The sequence below is a fragment of the Felis catus genome, chromosome A3 (assembly GCF_018350175.1).
Source record: "Felis catus isolate Fca126 chromosome A3, F.catus_Fca126_mat1.0, whole genome shotgun sequence".
Classification (NCBI taxonomy): domain Eukaryota; kingdom Metazoa; phylum Chordata; class Mammalia; order Carnivora; family Felidae; genus Felis; species Felis catus.
Genome location: NC_058370.1, coordinates 334,217 through 343,265, shown reverse-complemented (window position 1 = coordinate 343,265; position 9,049 = coordinate 334,217). Strand labels below are relative to the sequence as shown.

General features: G+C 62.9%; 1 protein-coding gene across 2 annotated transcripts; it reads left to right on the top strand.

The window, feature by feature from the left end:
- The first annotated feature begins 257 nt into the window (after positions 1 to 257).
- On the top strand, positions 258 to 8,749 carry TCEA2 (transcription elongation factor A2). Of its 2 annotated transcripts, none has more exons than XM_006929567.5 (10): positions 258 to 491; positions 3,496 to 3,558; positions 3,883 to 3,988; positions 5,072 to 5,162; positions 6,355 to 6,485; positions 6,765 to 6,821; positions 7,285 to 7,439; positions 7,512 to 7,655; positions 8,268 to 8,339; positions 8,534 to 8,749. In XM_006929567.5, exons 1-10 carry the CDS (start codon positions 420 to 422, stop codon positions 8,540 to 8,542), a joined length of 900 nt encoding a protein of 299 aa, XP_006929629.2. In that variant the 5' UTR covers positions 258 to 419; the 3' UTR covers positions 8,543 to 8,749. The 2 variants fall into 2 exon arrangements, with proteins under 2 accessions (XP_006929629.2, XP_003983338.3); XM_003983289.6 differs by having other exon boundaries at positions 263 to 491; positions 7,509 to 7,655.
- The last annotated feature ends 300 nt before the right edge of the window (positions 8,750 to 9,049 follow it).

Below are 9,049 nucleotides of genomic sequence, written 5' to 3'. Positions count from 1 at the left end.
CGGGGTCGCGCAGGGGCCGGGACTCACGTTCTGGCCTCGCGCTACCGCAGCGCCCTCCGCCGGCTAACCGCCTCGCGCGGGGGCTCGTGGGATTGTGAGTCCTCCGGACCCGTCGTCCTTCGGCGACGGCCCGCGTCAGGACTACACTCCCCAGGAAGCCATGCAGGGCCGCATGGTTTCTGGGAGTTGTGGTTCAGCGCGTGGCGAGGGCGCGCGAGGCGGGCGGCCGCGAGAACTACATGTCCCAGGACGCAGCGCGGCGGCCGCGGGGGCCGGGGGTTTGAACGGAGGGTCTCCCGCCCGCGGCTGGGCTGCGTCGGCTGCGACGGGTGCGGGAGGCGGCGACGGCCGGGGCAGGGGGTCTAGGCCCGGAGGCTGAGGCTGGCGCGGCGGGCGCTGGGGGCCCTGCCCCCGTGTCGATGATGGGCAAAGAAGAGGAGATTGCGCGGATCGCCCGGAGGCTGGACAAGATGGTGACCAAGAAGAGTGCGGTGAGGGGCGCGGGCCGCCAGGACCCCGGGACCCCCGCCCCGCCGACCCCTGCCGAGCCTGCCGAACCCCCTTCAGGGTCGGGGAGACCACCCGAGGGGCAGGACGAGACCCCGCCCCAGCAGAGACTCCCGGGACGCGGGGAGACCCCCGTCGGTGGCCGAGACCCCTGCCCTGGGCCAGCCCTGCCCTTCACTCCCGCACCCACGGCAGAGGCCGCAGTCGGGCCTGGACCTTGTCCCTGGAGCCGCCCTCTCTGGACTCAGACCCCAGCTACCAGGCTGAGATCCCGCAGACCTGAGACCCGTCTCCTTACTTGCCCCCTAACTCCGGACTCCCCCACCCCACCCCTACTAGGGCCGGCCAGCGGAAGCATTCCTCGGTCCCGCCCCTCAGGCCTTGCGGAGTCCCCAGCCCGTTCAGACCTTTCTTATTGGCTGCCCCCCCCCCCCCCCCCCCCCCCCGCCTTCCTTCTTCTCAGCCTGGGCATCCTCACAGTTTCCCTCTAGCTCTCAGGACTCTCCGCATCCCGACTCAGAGCCCTCTGCCCCACCCTAGGTCTCCCACATCCTTTCTCAGTGTGCAAGAGTTTGGAGTGTGAGATTGGATCCCCTTTTCTCCTGGAGCTACAGCGCTTAACTCTGTTGGGCCTGGGGTTGTGGCCCTCATACCCCTTCACAAGCGGGCCAGAGGCCTTTCCTGGTGGAGAGGCCCCCCTTTTGCTCTGTATCTGTCCCAAGAACCAGATTTCCCTAATAAATTCTTTCCCTTCCTTAGCCAGGACTCAGCCAGCAGCACCTGGGGAGTGGGTAGATATGTAGAGACCCCTGCTTAAGACCCTTGGGAGGTCTGGTGAGCCTGGCCTGGGAGTGCTTTGGTGCTAGAGCCCCCCGCCCCCGCCAGCTGTGCTCACTATGCTGCCTGGCCTCTGTTGTCCTGTGGTCAGTGAGCCTTTGTAGGAGGCTGTGTCATGATCCCTAAGAGGAAGCAGGTAGATGGGGTTCCAACTGCAGCCCCTCTTCAGCTTTGAGATTTTGACAACCTGTGTACCCTCACATGGAAGCATTCTTAGTGGGTGGCACCTGCCTTTAGGATGTTGGGAGGGGTCCTGGCTGGCTTCCCGAGAGGCTGAATAAACACAACCTGCCCTCCCCTGCAGACTAAGAATAGGGAGGTGGTGGAGGAGGCTCAGTCATGGGCCTGAGATGCCTGCACAGCCGCCCCAGGGCTGTCCGCCTGCACTGGTGCTTCGGGTGGTTTTTGGGATTAAGCAGGCTCGTCCTGGGTCCCCGGTGACCAGGTTCTGGACAGGGGTCTACACTGGGGCCAGAGGGGTGGCTGGCTCCCACTCATTCATTCATCCAGCAAGCAGCACCCCCTCCACACACATTGTCTTCATACCCCTGGGAGGCCGTGGGCAGCACAGAGCAAGGGTGTGGGAACAATCTTTAGCTGTTTCCAGAGATGACCAGAGAAAGAAGCTGCTTCCTCGCTCTTGAAGGAGACAGCACCCCCCAGGTGGGGACAGAGATGGGTTATAGAACCCATGGAGGGCTGGTTGGGGCCAGGTAGAGCTGGGAGGAGGGTGTATCCAGGTCGGAAGCACAGCCACAGCTTGAATAGAAGCTCCAGGGGAGATTGAGGAGGGGGCGTCGACCACCCTCTAGACTGGGAAGGCAGTCTAAGGGGTTTGGGGGTGCTGTGGCATGGGCAGTGAGAGCCAGCGGCGGTTCTAGTCCCTGTGAGGCTTCTTGGGGATTTGGGAGCCATGATGGGAATTGTGTTTATGCCTCTGGTCTGGAGCCCACGAGAAACTGACCTTACACAGCCCAAGGCTCTGTCTCGGAAAATGATCAGTGAGCAGCACTGTGTCCTTGGCTCTGACAACCATCTTCCTTCCCTGAGGAGATCACCTCAGGGCTGGACTCTGCACAGGCTGAGGGGCAGAGCCTGCTGGGGGTGACAGGGAGGGGGCTGCAGAACAGAGGTGCCACCCAGATTGTGGGCGGGTGGGGGGGCCGGGGGCGGCTGGGAGTGGGGCTAGCCCTTCCCACGGCCTGTGCTGCAGGACATGGGGCTCTCACAGTCTTGGGTGGCTGGTCAGGTTACTTCTATCCCCTTCATGCCAAGGGAGAGACCCATACATTAAAACACACCGGTGTGTTAAAAAGTGAAGCATCTGTGGAAGAGAGCAAAGCAGGGGAGGAGGATGGGGGTGTTGCATGGGTTGTGATTTCAATTTTAAGTAGAAGAGGTCTTGCCAAGAAGGTGTCATCTGAACAAACTTTTGAAGGTGGGAGAGTACAGACCTGTAGATATTTGGGAGGTATTTCTATGGCAGCGGGGGCAGCAGGTGCAAAGGTCCTGGGGCAAGCACCTTGGCACACTTGAACATTAAGCTGAGCCTCGAGTGGAGAGAATGGCCCATTTGGGCATGGCATTGGCATGGGAGAGAGCTTTGAAGAAATAAAGCTGTGGGGTGGGAGGGGGCAAGGCGGGAAAGGTGGCTGGCCTGAGGGTTCAGGCAAGGCCTGGAGGGATGGATGAAGGGCGAGGCCACAGGACTTGAACCTGGACATGGTGTAGGTGTGGGAGTAGAGCGTTTGGCCTCAGCAGGGGACACTGATCTTGCTTGGGTCGCCCCCTCTGAGCAGGTAGGGGGGCCACCTCAGGGTATGCTGCCAACCCACCTGTCCTGAGACCGGACAGGACAGTGAGTACCCCTGGGGCCCCACACCTGCACCTAGGTGTGGCACTGCTGCCGGAGAGGGGCTGAGGTCCTTGACGGTGTTTCCCATAGCCATGGTTTGGTCAGTGACCCAAAATGCTGGGATTGAGTGTACAAAGACGCTTTCCTTCTCGTCCTGACCCTCCCCGGGCACCTGACCACAGGTGGATCTCCAGTTGTCACTGTTTGTGCCCCCCCTACCCTTGTGTGTAGGAGGAGGTGGGATCATCCCACCAAGACCTTGAAGTCATTTATGAAGGTCCCCCTTCTCCTTCCAGGAGGGAGCCATGGACCTGCTGCGGGAGCTGAAGGCCATGCCCGTCACGCTGCACCTGCTGCAGGTAGGGCCCTGCGTGCCTCCTGCCCGGGACAGCTCCTGGGCACCTGGCAGGGCTTCCTGGCCCATGCCCTGGGCCTTGGTTGGCACAGGTGTCTGTCCCAGAAGAGACCAATCCCTGCCTTTGTTGCTGAGGAAGACAAAGGGGAATCCAAAGATAACCCACCCTGTTCCTTGCCGAGGTTCCTGGGTTCCACATGGGACAGTAACCCTCGGAAAGGCCGTCCACCTCACAAGCTGGTCCCCACCCCCTGCCCTGTGGGAGCCTAGGAGGGTCTGCGAGAAGGGTCTGACTGCTGCCCCTCAGCCCAGGCTGCTTGCCTTGCAGTCTACGCGCGTCGGCATGTCCGTCAACGCCCTGCGGAAGCAGAGTTCTGATGAGGGGGTCATCGCGCTGGCCAAGTCGCTCATCAAGTCCTGGAAGAAGCTCCTGGGTGCGGGTCCAGCGGCAGGCTGAGAGCTGGGGCAAGGGGAACCCTGAGAAGCGCTGGTCAGCACTGTGTAGGGTGCTGGCAGTGCTGTCCCTGAGCCAGGGCCACCTGGGAGCGGGGGTGTGACAGAACAGGTCCAGGAAGGCTTGGGGCTTGGGGGGAGAGGTGTTCCATGTAGAGCAAGGAGAAAAGAAAGTTCAAGATAGGAGCAGGACTGCATTGAGGGTGGCTGGGGGGCCCTGCAGGGACCTGGCACAGGCAGGTGGTCGCACTGAGAGGTGTCAGGGCAGCTAGAGGGCAGGGAGCTGGAGGAGATGTGGGGGGAGAGCAAGAGGGGAGAAGGTTTAGGGGGCAAGGGAGAGAGGAGAGGGGGCACAGCCACTCAGCACAGGGTGACTAGGGGTTGCGGAGATGCCGACTTTGGGACCCTGAGGCCCCCCACCCCCCACCCCCCACCTTCCCAGCCTCTCCTGGGCTCTATCCAAACCCTTGTGAAATAGAGCTCTGTGTTCTGGGTCTCTTCTGCTCCCGCGTGGCCATTAGCCCACGTGTTGGACAAGTGTGTTTCTCCTGGTGGTGTGGGGGCTGCTCCTTATCCCGTGGGTCGGTCCCCAGCACAGGCTAGGGTTTCAGGAACCTTGTGGGGGCGTGCTCAGTGGATGGCAGTTCTCTGTGACCCCTAAGGCCCAGTTGAGGAATGACCATGCCTCATCATGCTTCATCTGTGGGGGCTGTCACTTGGGGGGCTCCATACTCAAGGGTCACTTTGGGCAGATGGCAGTCCTCCCTGCCCGGATGGGCAGTGGGGTAGACCCCAGAGAAACCTTACAGGTGGCCTGTTTGAGGAGGGGGGTAGGAAAGAGGGGGTGGGGGCTGTCTTGGGACCTTCTGAGCGGGGAGAACAGAGGGCCCCAGTTGTGGAAGGCTCAGCAGCTAGGGGCCCCGGTGGGGTTCGAGTTGGTGGCCTAGGGCTGGTGGTCTGGCTAAGGCTATGTCTTCGTGGTGATCTGCTCCCTTCCCTGGCCTGGGACTCCCCTCTGGCTCTGCCTCTCCCTAGCCAGCCTCCCCCTTTCCTGGCACCTGCAGATGCTTCAGACGCCAAAGCCAGGGAGCAGAGGAGGGGCGGACCTCTGCCCGCATCGTCCTCAAAGGAGTCCCCTGAGGCCCAGGATCCCAGGTAGCGTGCATCTGGAAGGCAGGTGCACACCCTCCTGCCCCCTGGGTGCCCCGTGCTCGGCAGATGAAGGTGCTGGTTTCCCTGTGCCCTGGGTCTGCTGAGGCCATACGAAGGCATCAGCCCTTTCGGTTCCTGGGAAGGGAAGGGACTTTCCCCAGGGAGCCTGGCCTGGTCGGCCTCTTGCTGCACACTTCTCTTCCAAAGCTCCTCTGGAACTTTCTAGCCCCAGGCGTCTGAGAGGTGAGGCTGTGTCCACCTGGCTGCATGGAGCTCCTACGAGTCCTGAACAGGCCTGTGGGGGTGGGGGTGGGGGCAGCTGTGCCACCCCTCCGCCCCAGCTGCACATCCACGTCCTGGGTCTGGTTCTCACTGGCCCGCTCTGGCCGATCCCCCTCAGCCTGGTGTCACTTTGCTTCTGGACTCTTTTTCCCTTGGGTGCCCCAGCCTGCAGCATGATGCGAGTTCTGGGGGCACTGAGGTCTCACTGCTGCCACCCCAGAGAGGGCAGTCATGGAGACTGGGGGTCCTCTGGGGGTGGGCTGTGGCCAATAGGCTGCTTTGCATTTGACCCCACTGGGCAGAAGGGGCCGGGGTCCAGGAAGGGCTGAGCTCTGGATTTATAGCGTGGTTGCAGGACCGTGGGTTCGTCTGCTCCCCCTGCACGTGTTGTTATTCCTCCAGGAGGCCCCTGCTCCCACTGACTTAACCTGGGGGCCACAGGGTCACAAGATGCAGGGCTGTGGGGAGAGAGGGCTTGGTGGATGCAACCTGGTGGTCAGGTAGCTTGTAGGGAGTGCCCAGCGCCTCGAGGGGCATCCGCGCTGGGCACAGCCATCCGTGGTCTCGGGCAGCCACCAACACCATCTGCCTTTCCCTGAAATGGCAGCTGGTCTTGAGCAGCGTGGCCCTGCGTCCGGCCTCCTGGAGGGTGGAGACCGTTACAGGTGATGCGGCCCCAATCGTGCCCTCGTCGGGAGAGTACACCCCACCCGGTTGGCTTTACTGCCTCTGACCAACCAAGCAGAGGGCATGGGGGCATGGGGGGCTGGACTGCAGGCGGGCAGGACCGTGGGCTGCTGTCAAGGTAGAGCGACCAGGATGGGAGGGATTGTGGCTGTATTGCTGGCTTTCCTGGTGGGGACCGGTGTGTCATGGGGGTATACGTGGCCCGAGCGGGCCTGTCTTTCTCCAGCCGCAAGAGGCCGGAACTGCCCAGGATGCCATCGGCCCCGAGGATCACCACGTTTCCCCCAGTGCCGGTCACCTGTGATGCCGTGCGCAACAAGTGCCGTGAGCTGTTGACCGCCGCCCTGCAGACAGACCGTGAGTGCCCTGGCGGGCGCTGCACAGCCTACCTGGGGGTCCTGACTCCTGATACGCACCCAGACTTCCGGGGTGGCCCGGACTCTGCCTACCCACAGCGGCCTGAGTTTAGAGGGTCCTGGGGGACAGCCCTCTCCCCTAGCCGTTGAAGCTGACCCCGGGCGGGGGGGGCAGGGGGTCTCTGGGGTCACCAGAGCACCCGGATCCTGGGCGTCAGGTGCGGGGCAGGCTGGAGGTGGTGGAGCCAGAGGGGCGGCTAGTCGGGGCTGCTTCTTGCAGATGATCATATGGCCGTCGGTGCAGACTGCGAGGGCCTGTCGGCCCAGATTGAGGAATATATCCTTTGCGCAGGGGTTTGGGATCTGGGGCTTTCTGGTCGAGCTGTGAGGCCAGCCAGGCCCTGCTTCCCCTGGGGGCCACCACCCCAGTGCCCTCACCGGGTGGTCGGTCAGTTGGGTGGGCTCACCCCTCTTGACCAGGAGGGCCCTCCCCAGACCTGCTGAGGGATGGATTCTGCCTGCTGGTGGGGCGGGGGTCACTGGGGCTTTGAACCTGCAGCTGGGCCTTAGCCACGGCGGGGGGGGGGGGGGGGGGGTCTGGTGGCGGCCCCGCCCGGCAGCCCTTCCCCTCACTGCCGGATGTGGGTGGGTACTGAGTTGCTGGGCTCCCCTTCCCCTCCCAGCCCCTACCCCGACAGGGCCCCCACGAGGAGGCCCTCACTGGCCTCCTTCGGCTGGCCCAAGGGGGTGGGTGGAAGGCAGAAGCACTGGCCTCTGGATAGGTCCTTAAACACCTGCACGTATCTTCCGGGACGTGGGGAACACGGACATGAAGTATAAAAACCGTGTGCGGAGCCGCATCTCCAACCTCAAGGACGCTAAGAACCCCGACCTGCGGCGGAACGTGTTGTGTGGTGCCATAACACCCCAGCAGATCGCTGTGATGACGTCAGAGGTGAGTCCTGCGGGAGGGATGCGGGGCCACCCCTGTGAGCAGCGGGTAAGTACACGGCTTCTTGCCCAGGAGATGGCCAGCGACGAGCTGAAGGAGATTCGGAAGGCGATGACCAAGGAGGCCATCCGAGAGCACCAGATGGCCCGCACGGGGGGCACGCAGACAGACCTCTTCACCTGTGGGAAGTGCAAGAAGAAGAACTGTACTTACACGCAGGTGAGCTGCCACTGGCCGTCCTCCCGGGGTCCCAGGGACCTGAGGGCAGCAAGAGGGGTGCCCGCACCTGCCCCCAGTTCTGTGGGGCGGGGACTGCACTTGGGTCCGGACACATGCACTGTGAATGTGTACTGACTGGGCCGGGGAGAGGGATAGCCACCTTTGGGACCTCCTCCTTGCCAGCACCCCTGGTCCCCAGTAAGGAGTATCTCAGGTGGTGGTTTGCTCTGGGCACTAAAGTTGGGGGGGGGCTGGCCTCATCCAGCACAGAGGGGCCGTGAGGAACGTTGCACTGGCAAGGGAGTGGGTGTGGTAGGCTGCCTGGCGGTGGCCACAGGACTGTGCTCAGGCCCGTGGAGGTGGACACTATGTGGACCTCGGGACACGTCAGGGGTCCCTGGTAACGGGAGAAGGGTTGGGGTGGCTGGAGGGTTGGAGTTACTGGCGCAGCCTCAGTACAGGTCACCCACAGGGGCCTGGGGCTGCGATACCGCCCCTACCCGAGGGTGTGGGTAGCCTCCCCAAGTTGTCACTTGATGGAAGACTTGTTTCTTGGGGCCTCTTGCTATGAGTGACTGATCCCTGGGCCTGGGGTCGGGGGGGCTCTCACAGGTGCAGACCCGCAGCTCTGATGAGCCCATGACCACCTTTGTCGTCTGTAATGAGTGTGGAAACCGCTGGAAGGTAGGTGGGTGAGCCTTCTCTGGACGCGGGTGTCTCCAGCCTGTGTGGGGATCTGTGTGATGTGAAATGGGGGACAGCTATGCCCAGCCAGCCTCCCGGGACTTGAGAGAAGGTGGGTGGAGACCCCAGCCCTGACTCTTGCCCTGCGGGGGTCACGGGGGCTGCGTGGTTGATGCCTCTCCCGTCTGCTGCAGTTCTGCTGAGCCCTCGTTGACATGTCTGAAGCCTTGGGCCGTGCCCAGTGTTGGCCATGGCCTTCCCTGCGTCCTCTGTCGACAGACATAGCTTCTGGAGACCTGCCCTGTGCCTACCTGAACTTCCTCAGAGGGCTGTGCACCCTGCCCCCCACCCTGCCTGCAGTACACCTTTCTTCCTCTTTCCCCCAAATTATTAAATGTTTCTTTTTGCCATGGTGTTGTTCCTGGCCCTTGGTTCTGGTGGGCCATGCACGGTCTTGGGCTGTGACCTGGGCCGCCCTTGCCCCCCCACCACTGGGGACAGCCCTCCTCCCTGGGATCAGGTGACACTTAGGTTTGGCCCTAGTGGAACAGAGGTGGAGGGAAGAGCCCGCTGGCCTTCGGAGGGGCCTGGTGATCCCAGGAGGGACCCAGATTCCTGCCTGTGTGCGCCCATGGAGGAGGGACAGGTGCAGGGGCGCACAGCATAAGCATGTGCAGGTGGGAGGGGGCCTTAGGACACAGAGGATCCAG

Coding starts and splice junctions, on each gene's coding strand:
- TCEA2 (XM_003983289.6), top strand. CDS start 420: ATGATGGGCAAAGAAGAGGAGATTGCGCGGATCGCCCGGAGGCTGGAC. Junction 5,163..6,354: donor CCTGAGGCCCAGGATCCCAG/GTAGCGTGCATC, acceptor GTCTTTCTCCAG/CCGCAAGAGGCCGGAACTGC. Junction 7,440..7,508: donor TCGCTGTGATGACGTCAGAG/GTGAGTCCTGCG, acceptor CTTCTTGCCCAG/GAGATGGCCAGCGACGAGCT.